Source organism: Neoarius graeffei, chromosome 2 (genome assembly GCF_027579695.1).
Source record: "Neoarius graeffei isolate fNeoGra1 chromosome 2, fNeoGra1.pri, whole genome shotgun sequence".
NCBI classification, from domain to species: domain Eukaryota; kingdom Metazoa; phylum Chordata; class Actinopteri; order Siluriformes; family Ariidae; genus Neoarius; species Neoarius graeffei.
The window spans coordinates 73,518,475-73,535,438 of record NC_083570.1 but is presented as its reverse complement, the minus strand read 5'-3'; the positions used below and the strand labels follow the sequence as shown (position 1 = coordinate 73,535,438).

General features: G+C 44.8%; 1 protein-coding gene across 5 annotated transcripts in view; it reads right to left on the bottom strand.

The window, feature by feature from the left end:
• Window positions 1–16,964, bottom strand: part of kif21a (kinesin family member 21A) — an 88,246-nt gene that overhangs the window by 49,645 nt on the left and 21,637 nt on the right. For all 5 annotated transcript variants that reach the window (XM_060914938.1, XM_060914940.1, XM_060914942.1 and 2 more), the window contains exons 2-7: window positions 13,611–13,833; window positions 6,744–6,926; window positions 5,722–5,871; window positions 5,472–5,606; window positions 5,086–5,256; window positions 4,864–4,979 (exon numbers count right to left, since the gene is read on the bottom strand). In XM_060914938.1, coding sequence (XP_060770921.1) covers window positions 4,864–4,979; window positions 5,086–5,256; window positions 5,472–5,606; window positions 5,722–5,871; window positions 6,744–6,926; window positions 13,611–13,833 — 978 coding nt within the window. The remainder of the gene's footprint in view (window positions 1–4,863; window positions 4,980–5,085; window positions 5,257–5,471; window positions 5,607–5,721; window positions 5,872–6,743; window positions 6,927–13,610; window positions 13,834–16,964) is intronic.

Genomic DNA, 16,964 nt, shown 5'->3' with positions numbered 1-16,964 from the left:
CCTGCAGCGGCTCAGCCGCTCCCCGGAGCAACATTGCCAGCGCTTCCGGACGCTGGCACTGGAGGAGGTCGGCTGGCTGTTTGCATTTGGCCAGCAGCTCCAGGACGCCTGCCGGCAGTGACTGAGGGCGGAAGACCACAACGCCGACGAGATCATCGATCTGGTGGCACTGAAGCAGTTTATCTCTCGACTTCCGGAAGGAACAGCGGAATGGGTCCAGTGTCACCGCCCGGCGTCACTGGAATGAGCCATCGAGCTAGCGGAGGACCATCTGGAGGCGGCTACAATGGCAGGCAGATGAAGTGTCTCCCCTCACTTCTCTTCTCTCTCTCCTGTCTCTTGTCCCCCTCTCCACCCCGTTTCCCTGCCACGGAGGCAGCAGCTGGCTCCTCCCCAGCTGGCCCGTCACACTCGTGGTGTCCTCCCCTCTCCCTCTTCTGTGTCTGTGTTATCTCCCCCTCAGGTGAGTGACACCCATAATACCAGTGCAGAGGGAAAGCCTGGGCCGGTGTGCTGGCGCAGCGGGGAGTCGGAGCATCTCCAAAGTCAGAGCTCCGCAAGGGAGGTGGGTGCTGTAATCTGGATCCCCGACGCACCAGAAACCGCCCCTGATCGGGCCGGAGCATATCGCATACTGGTGAGTATTCAAGGGGATACATATCACGCTTTGGTCGATTCCGGTTGTAATCAGACCTCAATTCACCAATGCCTGGTGCAAGGTGAGGCATTGGGGAGAGCACAAGCGGTGAAAGTGTTGTTGTGTATGCACAGGGATGTTCACCATTACCCTCTAGTGTCTGTCCATATTCTATTCCGGGGCCAAATGCATAGAATAAAGGCGGCGGTTAGTCCCCATCTTACCTACTCGTTGATTTTGGGTACAGACTGGCCGGGATTTAAAAAACTAATGGAATATTTAACATGTAGTGGGTTCTGCCCTAGTAGGTCACGGGAAGATCCCAGTGTGGCATTGGCGGGAGAAGCTGTCACAGAGCTGTCTATGTCAACATCGCGTCAGAGTGAGGAGCAGCCCGCTCCTCCTCCCTCTCTCGGAGATTCCCTTGGGGATTTCCCGTTAGAGCAGTCGCGAGACGAGACTCTGCGGCATGCGTTTGACCAAGTGAGAGTAATCGATGGTCAAACTCTTCAGCCAAGTGTGGCACCGACCTTCCCCTAGTTTGCCATTATTAAAGATAGATTCTACCGAGTGACCCAGGACACTCAAACTAAGGAACGAGTAACCCAGTTGTTAATCCCAAAGAGCCGTAGGGAACTCGTATTCCATGCGGCTCACTTTAATCTCATGGCTGGACACTTGGGGCAAGACAAAACACTAGCCCGAATAATGGCCCGGTTCTATTGGCCAGGGATTCGCGGGGATGTCCATCGGTGGTGTGCAGCATGCCATGAATGCCAATTAGTAAATCCCGCGGCCACTCCAAAAGCGCCATTGTGCCCGCTTCCTCTAATCGAGACCCCGTTTGAGCGAATTGGGATGGATCTCGTCGGGCCATTAGATCGGTCAGCACGGGGATATCACTTTATTTTAGTTCTAGTGGACTATGCACTGCAATATCCAGAAGCAGTGCCTCTCCGCAATATCTCAGCACGCAGTATTGCAGAAGCACTCTTCCGCTTTATCTCCCAGGTCGGGATTCCGAAAGAAATCCTGACAGACCAAGGCACTTCGTTTATGTCACGCACACTGCGCGAGCTGTATGGGTTACTGGGGATTAAGTCTATCTGCACCAGCGTCTATCACCCACAAATGGATGGCTTAGTAGAGCGATTTAACCAAACACTCAAACAATCCGCAAATTCGTAAGTGAAGATGCGCGTAATTGGGATAAGTGGCTCGAGCCCCTGTTGTTCGCAGTACGAGAGGTCCCGCAAGCCTCCACGGGGTTTGCTCCCTTCTAATTATTATATGGGCGTAAGCTGCGGGGCATTCTGGACGTGCTACGGGAAAATTGGGAGGAGGGACCTTCACCGAGTAAAAATGAAATCTAGTACGTTCTTGACCTGCGTGCAAAACTCCACACCCTCATGCACCTAACCCAGGAGAATTTACAGTAGACACAAGAACGTCAAAGCCGGCTGTATGACAGGGGCACGCGCCTTAGAGAGTTCACACCGGGAGACAAAGTGCTCGTATTATTGCCCATGTCGAGTTCTAAACTAGTCGCCAAGTGGCAAGGGCCCTTTGAGATCACATGGCGAGTCGGGGACGTCGACTATGAGGTGAAGCGAACAGATAGGGGCGGGGCACTGCAAATCTACCACCTCAATCTTTTAAAACACTGGAATGAGGGGGTCCCCGTGGCACTGGCATCGGCAGTCCCAGAGAAGGCGGAGCTGGGGCTGGAGGTAAAAAAGATAACATCTTGGGCCACTCCGGTCCCTTGTGGAGACCACCTCTCACCGGCCCAACTCACGGAGGTAGCCAAGTCGCAAAAGGAATTTTCCGATGTGTTCTCGCCCCTTTCTGGTTGTACTCACCTCATAGAACACCATATCGAAACGCCCCCAGGGGTGGTAGTGCGTAGCCACCCTTACCGATTGCCCAAACACAAAAAAAAGGTGGTTCGGGACGAACTCAAGGCCATGCTCAAAATGGGCATAATCGAGGAGTCCCACAGTGACTGGAGCAGCCTAGTGGTCCTGGTTCCCAAGACCGATGGGTCGGTCCAGTTCTGTGTGGACTATGGAAAGGTCAACGCGGTGTCTAAATTTGACACATACCCAATGCCTCGCATTGATGATTTGCTTGATCGGTTAGGCGCTGCTCGCTTTTATTCGACACTGGATCTAACAAAGGGATATTGGCAGATCCCCTTGACTCCTCTATCCTGAGAAAAAACGGCCTTTTCCACACCGTTTGGATTACACCAATTTGTCACGCTCCCTTTTGGGTTATTTGGGGCACCCGCTATGTTCCAGCGGATTATGGACAGGGTCCTCCGCCCTCACGCTGCCTACGCGGCCGCCTATCTAGAGAACATTATAATTTACAGTAATGATTGGCCGCGGCACCTGGAACACCTGAGGGCCATTCTAAAGTCGCTGAGGTGAGCGGGCCTCACAGCTAACCCAAAAAAGTGTGCGATTGGGCGGGTGGAAGTACGGTATCTGGGGCTCCACTTGGGCCATGGGCAGGTGCGTTCCCAAATTAACAAGACTGCAGTGATTGCGGCCTGCCCAAGGCCCAAGACCAAAAAGGAGGTGAGATGGTTCTTGGGGCTGGCTGGCTATTATCGTAGGTTTCTACCTAATTACTCGGACGTCACCAGCCTGCTAACTGATCTCACTAAAAAGGGGGCTCCAGATCCGGTCCAGTGGACGGAGCAGTGCCAACAGGCCTTCTCTGAGGTAAAAGCTGCACTGTGTGGGGGGCCACTTTTACACTCCCCTGACTTCTCTCTCCCCTTTACTTTGCAGACTGATGTATCGGACAGAGGGCTGGGGGCCGTTTTGTCCCAGGAGGTGGAGGGCGAGGAGCGCCCCGTGTTGACTTCCTGTCCCATCGGGGGGGGGTGTCATCTTCAGGCCGGACGGCTCCCCAGCCTGAGTCGGGCGGTGGGGGTATGTGGCAGCGGGGGCGTGGCCAAGCAGCAGTCTGTGAATGGAGGGCGGGGTTGGGGAAGGTAAGTGGTTAAGTCATTCCACCTGCTGTCAATAATGTGTGTGTGTGTGTGTGTGTGTGTGTGTGTGTGTGTGTGTGTTAGTTACAGGGATGGAGCATAAAAGGAGAGAGAGAGCAGAGAAAAGGAGCTCTTTCCCCAACCACAATGCTTGTATGAATGAATGAGTGAGTGAATGAATGAGTGAGAAAGAAAGCAAGCAAGCTGAAAAGCTGAATAAAGTGGTTTGGCTAACATCAACTCTCGCCTGCCGTGCTTCTGTGTTCCACCCACATCAGGAATTGTTACAGTCGCCAACTTGTTCATTCCATGCCTAGAAGACTTGGTGCTGTCATTAAAAATCATGGAGGCCATACAAAGTACTAGATGTAGTAGTTTTTGTTGTGGGTGCAAAACTCAATTTTGCACCACCCTAATTTGAGTAAAACTGAAAAAATGTGTAATCTAAGTTATATTATTAACCTTACTTTCACGTTATAAGTTAAACAGATGTTATATTAAACTTTGTCTTTTCAACATTTTGGAAATTGTTTGTGTTCATTGAGATATTGTTTAAAATGTTACTTTTCAAAGGGGGTGTACTCATTTACGCTGAGCATATATATAAAAAGCTATATACACCCTAGGAATACCGACCTATTTACCAGAAAGAATCCAAAACGGCGAGGAATTGACCGAGAAGAAGCGATTTTTGTTGAACTGCTCATTAAGGCTTAATTAGTCCATAACTTCATTAATAACTGTAATTAAGCAAATCTGGGTAGAAGTTATATGCGCCCTAGATACCCCTACCTTCATGCCAGAAAGAATCAAAATCGGTGAAGAATTGAGGGAGAAGACGCGATTTGTGTGAAAACTGCTCGTTAGGGCGTAATTACTCCATATCTTCATTAATAATTGCAATTATGCAAATTTGGGTAGAAGCTATATGCACCCCAGGCAAACCTATCTTCCTGCCAAAAAGAATAAAAATCGGTAAAGAATTGAGAGAGAAGAAGCGATTTTCGTGAAATGTGGACGACACCGGACAGACAACACATGATGGCATCAGCCTGTCGGCCGGATGAGCTAATAATAATTTCACGCAACTGTCATACAGGTATTATGCATCCCATTAAAAATTATCATCAAAATGAACTTGCTTGTAAACCCCAGAGGTTAAATAAAGCTAGACTGGTCTGTCTGTACCATGTCTTTTAAGGCTGATTCATTACAAACAAACCTGTTGCCGCCTAAAGAATCCTGGAGAAGGCGAGTAAGTTTGGAATCCCGATAAGGCACATGTGTTGATCGTTTGCTTCTGTCACCTAAGGCACTGATGACATTCCCCAGTGCCAACTGCATCATAGATATAAGGTAAGGAGTTAAACAAACAGTGTTAAATGCTGCATATAAATTCGCACATCAATTAGCAAATTCATAAATCTCGAGTGACAGCTCTCACCAGTCCACAGTTGATGGAGATGCCCTCTTTGGCTCTTTCCCCAGTGGCACCGGTTCTCTTCAGTCGCTCTGAACCTGCCAGATCCACAAAGTGGAACTTTGCTGTTAGCGTCTCAAACTCATCCATGTCAGACGAGTCACTGGCCAGCCGGTTATCAGTCTCAGTGTCATTCTGAAAGAGGAAAAGAGGGAACATACTTCAGTCAGACTGCTTCAATAAGATAAGCAACTCTGAAAATATATATATAAAATTTAAGAAATTATACAATAAAGTGTCATCATGTATGTATTATATTTTATGTCGTATTCTTGAAAGCAGTGGAACTGAAACTGAAAAGCTGATCATGAACGCTAGCAGCTAGCATGAGAAGAAAGGATGACTCTTACGTTGTCTGAAGTTGTGCACACGCGCACTTGGCACAGGTGGATGGTGAAGATGGCATGCGAGCGAGAGCTCTGTACGTTCATTTGAGTGCTTGCTGTGGTGCGTGAGAGAGCGCCCAGCTTCAAACACTGCATCATCTACAACACACAATATAAAGAATAGCAAATATGTTTAAAAAATAGAATATGCAACGGTCAATTGTTCTAAAATAATAATAATAATAAACAAATATGCTTGCAAACATATGCTTACTTCAGCCTCTGAAGAAACAGTGCGTGTGGTCACTCCCACAGTATAAATGCCGCCGCTCGCATCTTCATGGATCTTAATGTGAGATTTCTGCTTCCTGGACTCCATATCACGTGTGGAGTCAAAGAGATCCAGAACCTCTTCATTATACAACTACAGTCACATCACATCACACACACACGATCATATATAAGTGAAAAAGAAAAGATCATTTTAAAAAAATACACATTATTGTTAATTACGGGTAAATTTACAAAAAGGAAAAGCTGAAACAGAATTTAATCCTAATTTGCATTAAACCGAAGAGACAAAACCCTCACATATTCCATTGTTCATGATTAGGATATTGATAATAAAATATACAGCAATATTGTAAACATTATATTTTTATTATGGTGGTTCTCTGGTTAAATTTGCACCAATATCACAAAGGTAAACAAGCAGCAACTGTTAATGTCATAATACTGTGAACCATACTAACAGATCTGGCTACATCACATCTGCCTAAATGAAGGTCACATAAAAAGAATATTGAGAAACTCTTGGCTATAAACCTCGGCCCCTCTTCCTCCCCATTTCAAACAGCTGAATGTGACATTTGGGTGAGGATTTAATTTGAGAGCATGTACAGAAGAGGAAGAGGGAGAGTGAGACAGATGCAGTAAATAATCCTCATCTGAATTAAGTAGCTCCTGAAATAGCTAACGCTTTGGACACCAAACAGAGCGTCACCATGGGAACAACAGAAGCCAGTGCAGGGGACGCCATCGAGCACAAACAAAGCTGGCTGTGTGTCATGAGATCATGGTCTGCGTTCATGACTGCACGGTCAACCTTTGTGTTTGCTATTCCCAAATATCAACTGTATAATATTTGGTATTGTAGCTCAGGGGTTAAAGATCTGATCAGATGGGTGTAGATTTGAACCCATGAACTGGAAAGTAGAAGGCCACCAGCTGATCTTTGCTTAAACTGGTGAACCCCAATAAGCATGACAAGGAAGACATTCTCAGTAAGGAAAATACCTCAAGGAACTGAGCATTAATCTTGAACTCGGGTACTGGGCGTCCTTGTTCTGTTGCAGCCTGCTGTCTCTGCTCGATGCCTTTGAAAAGGTGACTGACTGCCCGCGGGATGATGCCCAGCTCATCTTCTGGTATGCTCACGTCAAAGCCGGTGCCCATTGTGTACGTCTTCCCTGAACCAGTCTGCAAAACAGACCTCTCCTTATTGTGCTGATGGGTCATAGATAAATAGCACCTACCAGGTGAGGTTTAATTGAATTAACTTTTTTTATTTATAGAAAAGAATATAATGTTCAAGGAAAGGAGATATTACAGTGAGTCACTGAGGGAGCGAGTGATGTGTGAGTGAGCAAGTGATGTGCAAGTTGAGCGAGTGAGTGAGCGAGGGATGAGTGAGTGAGCGAGGGATGTGCAAGTGAGCGAGAGATGTGCGAGTATGAGAGTGAGACTGAGTAATGTGAGAGTGAGTGAGCGAGAGATGTGCGAGTGAGCGAGAGATGTGCGAGTATGAGAGTGAGACTGAGTAATGTGAGAGTGAGTGAGCGAGAGATGTGCGAGTGAGCGAGAGATGTGCGAGTATGAGAGTGAGACTGAGTAATGTGAGAGTGAGTGAGCGAGAGATGTGCGAGTGAGCGAGAGATGTGCGAGTATGAGAGTGAGACTGAGTAATGTGAGAGTGAGTGAGCGAGAGATGTGCGAGTGAGCGAGAGATGTGCGAGTATGAGAGTGAGACTGAGTAATGTGAAAGTGAGTGATAAAGTGCATCAGTTGTGTGAGTGATGTGTGAGTGAGGGAATGAAATACTGAGTTAGTGCGAGAGTGGTGAGTGTGTAATGAGTGAGTTAATCAGCAAGTGAGAAAGAGAGTGGTAACTGTATGAGTGGTGTGAGTGAGTAAGTGGCGAGTGAGAGAGTGGTGAGTGAGTGGAATCAGCAAATGGGTGAGAGAGTAGTAAGCGAATGAGTGCATGAGTGGTGTGATTGAGGGTGTGAGTGAGTGAATGAGTTAGTGAGTAGGGAAGTGAATGAGTAAGTAAATGAAAAAGTGGTGAGTGATGAGTGAATGAATGGAAAATGCCAGCATTTCCTGGTATCTGGTTGACTGCTTCATGAAAGGCACTGTGGATAAAGCCAGGATTAATATCAAGATGTAAAAGACCTGAACAGCTAAAATGCAGGCACAGCAGCTTTGAGTAATGACACAACCTGAAATATTCAGGTACATTATATAGGTTATGATTAAAAAATTAAATGTATTCACTTTTGAGAGAGAGAGAGAGAGAGAGAGAGAGAGATGATCTGATAAAAGCCTCTCTAAAAGAGTAATTTAATGGAGTTCAGCTGTCATGGCAATGAAAAGAACCAGGGGAAGTGAGAATCTAGGTGGAGAGAGAGAGAGAATGTTAGAAACAAACTGGGTGGCAGACAGAGAATTCTGCTTTTCTATCAGGGATTCAGTTTATCTACATGGACCCCTGAACGATTTTAACTGTATCATGGAAAAGCTAAAAATCAAAAGTCAAAGGGCTTGATGAAGTTTTAAAATGAACCATTTTCCCCAAAGTCTATACAAACCAAACATACTAAGCAGCCAGCAAGGAGACGACGCAAAAAGAACATTTCTCATTTGACTTGGTTGTGATGTCATTACCATGAGCACAGTTACATATGTAAAACAGTAGCACGGTTAAATCAAACAAAAGGGAAAATGCTAAACATGTTGCTTCCTCACAGCCAGGAACAGCACGTGAAGAAAACCTTTGTATACTTTTGTTTAGGATCCCAAAACAGTATGATTATTTTCCTTTTTCCTCATGTCTGCAGTTTGTTCAGCACATTTTAGCTGAGACTGCTATTTGAAACCCGTATAACACAGAAGAGTATTTGCAAAAACAACAACAAAAAAATAACTTCAGAACTATATGGGACAGGACAGCAAATCAGTAAGCTCTAAGTAGTTCATTTCATTGTAATGATTTATTTAAGGGCGGCACAGTGGCGTAGTGGTTAGCACTGTCGCCTCACAGCAAGAAGGTTCTGGGTTCGAGCCCAGTGGCTGACAAGGGCCTTTCTGTGTGGAGTTTGCATGTTCTCCTCGTGTCTGCGTGGGTTTCCCCCCCAGTCCAAAAGACATGCAGGTTCGGCTAATTGGTGGCTCTAAATTGACTGTAGCGGTGAATGGTTGTTTGTCTCTATGTCAGCCCTGAGATGACCTGGCAACTTGTGTACCCCGCCTCTCGCCCATAGTCAGCTGGGATAGGCTCCAGCTTGCCCACGACCCTGTACAGGATAAGCGGTTATGGATAATGGATGGAAGGATGATTTTATTTAAGAGGTATAGATAATGGATGGGTAAACAGATGAGTGTATTGGTAATTGCTAGTTAGTAAATGTTTATATATTGTTAATTCCATAGTCATCAATAATGCTTGCATTTACTTTATGACCATTTATTAATTCTTAACTGTTCTGAACTAACTGATAATACTAAAGTCTAGCTTTGTCGATATTAACCTAGTTTCAGGGTTGCTAATTTACAGGATTGTTTTCGACTGTAATTTTTAAGAACACTGAATGTCGTGGGCTTATCCTAGGGACAGAGTGTATCACAACTGTGCACGGTATACCAAGCAGATGGCATTATGTTGTTGTTGTGTAATTCCCCTCTCAGTGTACCCTGTGAATCTCAGGATTGAAGCAGTGTATGAATATGTTTAGGCTGTGATGAGGCTGTGGTTCACCATTTCGCTATAATATTAACTGTTAAAATAGGTCTCCAAGTTTCCAGCTATGGTTTAAAGGTGCTGACTGCAAAGTCATCTAAAATTTTCAAAAAATTTTTATTGAGCATGGCATTTTCCTATGTCTCGCAAGAACAATATCATGCGGACGAGAAGTGATCATTTTAATGTCCTGAGGGTAGCTTTTCTCCATTTTGGAACCGAATATCCTACCTCTTGAGGTAAACAGTACGGCCCTACAGAAACAGCCAAACACAAGGAGCTTTAATTAATTAGCACAGTCACACCAAGATGGCGTCACATAAAGATGGCGACGCGCGGAAAACATCATGACTCTGCATCGACCTCAGAGTTCTGAGCCACAGGTATGTAATCTGTGGTTGACATTCATGAATAGATCAGTGAAACAAAAGAAGAATATATCTTTTCTCTGTCATTGCTTTTGTGTTATATTTCTTCCTCTGTAAGATCAAAAAACATTAGGTGTATAACTCCATACTCGCTACTGTGGAGTCGAGCCTATGCATTCTAAGGCTAAGATAGCTAAGTGCTAGCTAGAATGATTTAGTTATCTGTCCAGAAAATTACATCATCTAAAGCCTAGGTCACAACCGGACATACGATTTTTTGACCGTGCGATTTTTGGCGTTTCCCAAATCGCTGCGTTTTTTTTGTTCGTGGAGAAAGACGCACGTTGGCCGTAAGTTTGTCTTGCAACCTGAAAAAAAACGTAAGCGCCCGTAGAGTTTGTTTGACATGACAAAGAACCTCTGCAGCCGGTCTGCAGCCAGTCTACGGCTCGAAAATCACGTCACATGCGCGCCCTCCGTGCGTTTCTTGCGTTTTTTGCACGTAGACTGGCCGTAGGAGCAAGTACAGCTGGTTGTGACCTAGGCTTAACCTTGCTCTATCTTGCAATTGCATTCACTAGGCAGGCTTTCCTTTTCTTTTCCGCTGGCTTTCAGCTGGCAGGAGAGCCGAGTTTGCCATGTTTGCCCATATTGACTTGTTTTGGTTAAAAGTAGGTCAAGCACACCCCACGATGATCACGTGATATTATTGTTCACATCTCTGGAATCGTAAAATTTTATCTCGGCAAAACAGTGACACACAGGATACACAGTGTGTGCAGCAGCAAAACATCTCAAAACTCCAACGGCAATAGAAATAGAACATTTTGCCCAGAATTCAACTTTGCAGTCAGCACCTTTAACACTTAATTAATTTCCTTCTTTGTTTTGCTAAATATGATATTACTTTGATATGTGATAGCTATTATATGTATTAGGGGACCATGCATAAAAATGTATGTATATACAGTATTATGGTTCAGGGTTTTACAGGAGGTCAACTTGTGGTCTACAAATTGAGAGGCTTGATTGGTGCAGAAAGGCAAGTAAAATGTCACTTAGGGCCCTCACATGTCCGCTTATTAAGATACTATTGGCCATTTGCTGTTTAGAGAAAGTGCTTTAACAAAAGGTTGTTTTTAAGGATATGTAAAAATGCTTCTGTTAAGATTAATTATGACTATCTCTGGTACATAAACCACACAAATGTTGTAAGTGAACATAACATGCAAGGAAAGTCTCCAAATCAGTCAGAACTCTAACCAGGAATGCTGAAGATAAATGAATGAGTAATAAAAACGCCTCAGACAGCAAATAAATGATGCTACCATTGAATGATGAGGTTAATCTTACTGCTAGAACACAGCTACAACTAAAGCCTTAATGAGCCCAAGGCATCATATAGACCAGAACTCATGTTAACACCACCTTTGACCCAAAAGTGAAATGTCACACATGCATTAAACATGGATGGTTGCATTTAAGAAAGTTTTGCCCAGATTTGAAGTACCATAAAACCAGTGGCGGCTGGTAGTCTTTCAAACAGGGGAGGCTGTCGGTTACGATATTTCCAGATTTTAAAAGAAAAAACACATCAATTTTACCCATACTCTTGCCTCTGATCTGGCTGATTGTTGGCAGGGTCACAAACTGTGAAATAACAGGTTCTTTTGGCCCATTAGCCTACTGTCCAATATACATGATAGTGGTGTTGGGGGGGGGGGGGGGGGGGTATATTTTAACATTTTATATTTTAAAATTGTGGCATGTTGTTTAAAAATTGATCACATAGAGCTGGGTGCCACACATTTCATTCAATGACACTTTCCCTATATTTTACTTATTTTGACTGAGAAATGTTTTATTGACAATTTTGATAACCCTTCACTTTTAATCCAGGTCTGTAGTGTGAAATGTTCTCAGCTGTGTTTTTGTTTAAAAATGTTTTCCACATTGTAGCTGTGTTTAATTCATATCCAGAAAAATATATATTCCAATATAATATACTCAGCATAAACATTTTAAATAGATTCTATATTTTTGGTCCATCCATGACATATTACTAAAGTAGCCTATTTACTGCTGTTGATGTGGGTCACTTGCTGTTAGCCAATTCACTTTCTCGTATCAGGAGAGCTGAAAGGAACGAGTATTATTCCCTACCTTTTTCACGAAGTCAATTTGAGGCGTTGGTCTACCCTGCTCTTTAATTTTAATTTTTTCCTCGAAAGGAAGACTGGCAAATGGCTTCGCCAAAATTAAATCAGCAATGCTTGGCATCCGTGCGCAGCTTTCTTGCTAGCTGACTAGCCCCCTCAAGTTCAAGTTCAGTCACTCAAATAAATGAAATTTCTGGAACTAAGATAGCAAACTTGACAACACTATATTTACACTTTATCTCATCTCATCTCATTATCTCTAGCCGCTTTATCCTTCTACAGGGTCGCAGGCAAGCTGGAACCTATCCCAGCTGACTACTGGCGAAAGGCGGGGTACACCCTGGACAAGTCGCCAGGTCATCACAGGGCTGACACATAGACACAGACAACCATTCACACTCACATTCACACCCACGGTCAATTTACAGTTAACCTAACCTGCATGTCTTTGGACTGTGGGGGAAACCGGAGCACCCGGAGGAAACCCACGCGGACATGGGGTGAACATGCAAACCCCGCACAGAAAGGCCCTCGCCGGCCACGGAGCTCGAACCCGGACCTTCTTGCTGTGAGGCGACAGCGCTAACCACTACACCACCGTGCCGCCCTATTTACACTTTATTTACAATGAAAATATATACAAACTAAAAAAGCTGGTAGAAACCGTATGTAATGAATGAAATCGAAATGTAAGCTGATCTCTCACAATACACCACAGCACTTGCGAATCCGCATGGGACTGAACTGAAATTCACCGCTGCCTGTCTATATTTGAAACGAGCTGTCAATCAAAGAAAATATCCGGCCGCTTTCACCAATCACCAGTCTCCTCGCGGAAAGCTTTGCCATGTCCCTCCCACTGTGAGGCTGGGAGTCCGGTGGGCGGGCGTTTTCGCAGTATTTGTCCAATAACAGTCTTGCATTTTGAGATTGAAAAGCGCATAGCTCCCAAATGCCACTGAAGTCCACTGAGGCTGGGAGTCCGGTGGGCGGGCGTTTTCGCAGTATTTGTCCAATAATCGTCTTGCATTTTGAGATTGAAAAGCGCATAGCTCCCAAATGCCATTGAAGTCCACTGAGGCTGGGCTGCATCGCGCTGTCACGAGGGGGAAAAACTCACGCACACATTAGGCGAACTGGGGAAAGCTATAACGGAATGATTTCGCACTGTAGTTGGGTTGAGCACATATATTTCTAGGATTCTGGATCTGAGATAGCAATGTTATTAGGTTGGCTGTAGCATAAGCCTAGCGCAATTCATCCTACACGATGTTCGTCATTTTTAGAGGAGGCCGAGCCTCCCTCATTGTCTTAGAGCAATCGCCCGTGCATAAAACCCTTAAATGTGGCAGCCTAGGACTGGGTGGTTTTTGGGCCACAATACAGCTGACAGTACCAGGCATTTGGACCAGAACTGACATGTCTAGGCCCAAATGCAACGAAACTTGGTCTAGACATGGCTGCTATCCAGGGCACAACGTGGGCTGCTAAAGATTTTCATGTGTAAGTTAGCATCTAAAATGTTCCATCTTTCACAACATGTGATTTTTCTATAGCGTAAGATTAAGCAAATGCACAGTTTGGAGTAAACAAAAAACACACACACACACACACACACCTGTCCATAGGCAAAGATAGTGGCATTATAGCCCTCAAAGCAGCCTTCTATCAACTTCTCTGTGCAGTTAGCGTAGATGTTGTCCTGCTCACTCTCCATGTCAAACACATGGTCGAATGTGAACGCCTTGTCCTTTCCGAGAATGACCTGGGGCTCACCAGGGGTCACAAATGTACAGATGTGACATCCCTCTATCTTCTCCCGTGCCAGCTGGGGACGGATCCTGAAGGAAAAGGAGAGAAAGACAATGAAAGAAAGAGGAAATATAAATCAACTCTTATGCATGTAGAAGTATGTCCTTCCCTATTGGAGATGCTGAAACACCATAAAGATGGTGATAATTGCTTCGATTTTAGGATGGCTAAAATTAACCATCTAATTAGCAGATCGCTTTGTGATAATGAAGAAGTGTCAGGCACACAGCCAAACTCTCTCACACACCATCAGCTGAACTGTATTTTTTATTAAAAATCACTTAAAGCACTGAAGAAGGCAGAAGTAATCAACTGACTGAAGTGAACTACCATCGTCCAAAATATGTCTAGGGTCTTGTTGGCTTTTTTTTTTTAAAGCTATGAGGGCAAATTTCACTTCTCAGTCCAATCAACAGCTTGTATTATATCCTGGCCAAGTCATTAGTTTGGGCTGCCAGGACTCTGTTACCCCATTTCCACCAACAACAACTAGGTGCTAGTGTTGATTGGGAGCTGGTTCAACGTGTGAACCTTCTAAGAATCAGTCTGCTTTTCCACAGGCTAGAGAGCCACCACAGAACCACATCATTACGTCACTGTATACATCTCCATATTCCCCACAACACTAGCACAAAGCACGAGAACAAAAACTGTGGACTACTGGATTATGCAGACGAGACGCTTCACTAATTACTTTTTTTTTTTAAATGGCAGTCACAAAGTTTGAGTTGGTCTTGTTGATCATCATAATCTCACTACCAACCCCTGACCTACATGGTTCTTGGTTCTAAACCAGGAATGCATTGGTACCACTCTCAAACCAGTTTTCATGGCCAAGATTAGTTTTTTTGGCTGTCAAAATGCAAAGAACTGGTTTAAGATTAGGCACCGGCTCAGAACCAGCCATCGAACCGCCTTGGTGGAAAAGGAGTGTATGTGTATCCATATATCACAGTGACACAATCATATTTGAAATTAAAACGGCACCTTCATCATTCATGTTATCTTCAACGTGTCCTCTACAGTCATTTGGTCACCTATACATAAACATTTTTTTTTATTCTGAGGTCCAGCACAACAGGAGGACAAGTGTGTTAGCTCTATTTTAAGAGTATGCATACATTTTGATTGAGTAATGATGGAATTCTCATATAGATTTCTTTTCTTCTTCCCATTTGAAGGAAGCAAATTAGCCAGACAGTTAACATAATATTTTTATACGATGATCAGTTTGCGAAACATTTGCAGTTAATGGGTGCGCAAAAGCCCACAGACAGCCCAGATGATCAGTTTCTTTTTCAGTGTTGCACTGCAAGGCCTTTTTTTAAAGTCTTTTTGACACAATGATCTCACTTTTTTCAGATTTAAATTTACAGAAAAAAAAAGTCAAAATAGGGTGGCATGGTGGTGTAATGGTTAGCGCTGTCGCCTCACAGCAAGAAGGTCCGGGTTCGAGCCCCGTGGCCGGCGAGGGCCTTTCTGTGCGGAGTTTGCATGTTCTCCCCGTGTCCGCGTGGGTTTCCTCCGGGTGCTCCGGTTTCCCCCACAGTCCAAAGACATGCAGGTTAGGTTAACTGGTGACTCTAAATTGACCGTAGGTGTGAATGTGAGTGTGAATGGTTGTCTGTGTCTATGTGTCAGCCCTGTGATGACCTGGCGACTTGTCCAGGGTGTACCCCGCCTTTCGCCCGTAGTCAGCTGGGATAGGCTCCAGCTTGCCTGCGACCCTGTAGAAGGATAAAGCGGCTAGAGATAATGAGAGGAGATGAGATGAAAAAGTCAAAATAACAAAAAATTGAGTATCGATCCAGTAGACTGTACTGTGTATATATTGTTGTGCATAAACACTCCCAGTGACTTATTCCCAGTAAATAATGAAGCGTTTTTGTAAGATATTTCACTGAGCGTATACTGAGAGGAATGTGAGAAGGCTCTGCAGTTTGTAGGGTGGGGGTGGGGGGTGTTTTGGGGGTAGGAGGCACCTGACAGCATGCTTTGGTGCTGTCTGTGTGTATAAGAGCTCTTTTGTACAGGCTGGGCTGCAGAGCACAAAACACTGAGGGCAGCACAGAGCTGGCATTGTGTCTGTATGTGATACTGGATCTGGACACTGGGACAACCATGCACCAGACAGTGGAAAGAAAAGATGGAGAGAGTCAAGGGTGGAAGGAGAGAGTGTAGGTGTGTGGTGGTGGATAAGTTCTCGGAATGGAAAAACGCAACAAGGCAGAATATGAAATCTGACAGTCTGTTCCAGTTTCAAAGCAATCAACAAGTTACTTCTTTTCACCTCTTTTTAATTCATACTGTATCTGCTCACTGGGCAACATAGAGTATGTATATTTTACATTTACATGATAACACTAAGTCTCTTTCTAGAATGTTGAACAAGGTTTTTCAGCAGGGTTTTTTCCCCCCTTAGAATCCAAGTGGAAAATATGAATTATTATCCATCCATCCATCATCTGTAGCCGCTTTATCCTGTTCTACAGGGTCGCAAGCAGGCTGGAGCCTATCCCAGCTGACTATGGGAGAGAGGCGGGGTACACCCTGGACAAGTCGCCAGGTTATCGCAGGGCTGACACAGAGACAAACAACCATTCACACCTACGGTCAATTTAGAGCCACCAATTAGCCTAACCTGCATGTCTTTGGCCTGTGATGACCTGGCGACTTGTCCAGGGTGTACCCCGCCTTTCGCCCGTAGTCAGCTGGGATAGGCTCCAGCTTGCCTGCGACCCTGTAGAAGGATAAAGCGGCTAGAGATAATGTGATGTGTGTGTGATGCATGTCTTTGGACTGTGGGGGAAACCGGAGCGCACCCACACAGACACGGGGAGAACATGCAAACTCCACACAGAAAGGCCCTCGCCGGCCGCTAGACTCGAACCCAGGACCTTCTTGCTGTGTGGCGACAGTGCTAACCACTACACCACTGTACTGCCCATTGAATTATTATCTAGTGTTTATTTTGTCCAATTATTATTGCAAAAAATATTAGGTGCCAATAATTCTCTCTTTGTATGTGTACCAACTATGCAACATTCAGCAACATCCCAAATCCAGCTAAGATAGATACCCCAAGTGCCTATGTGGCATATAGTGTGTGTGTTTCTGCCAAGATCTGAAGCCTCATGGCCAATAGTGCTGTGCATATTCA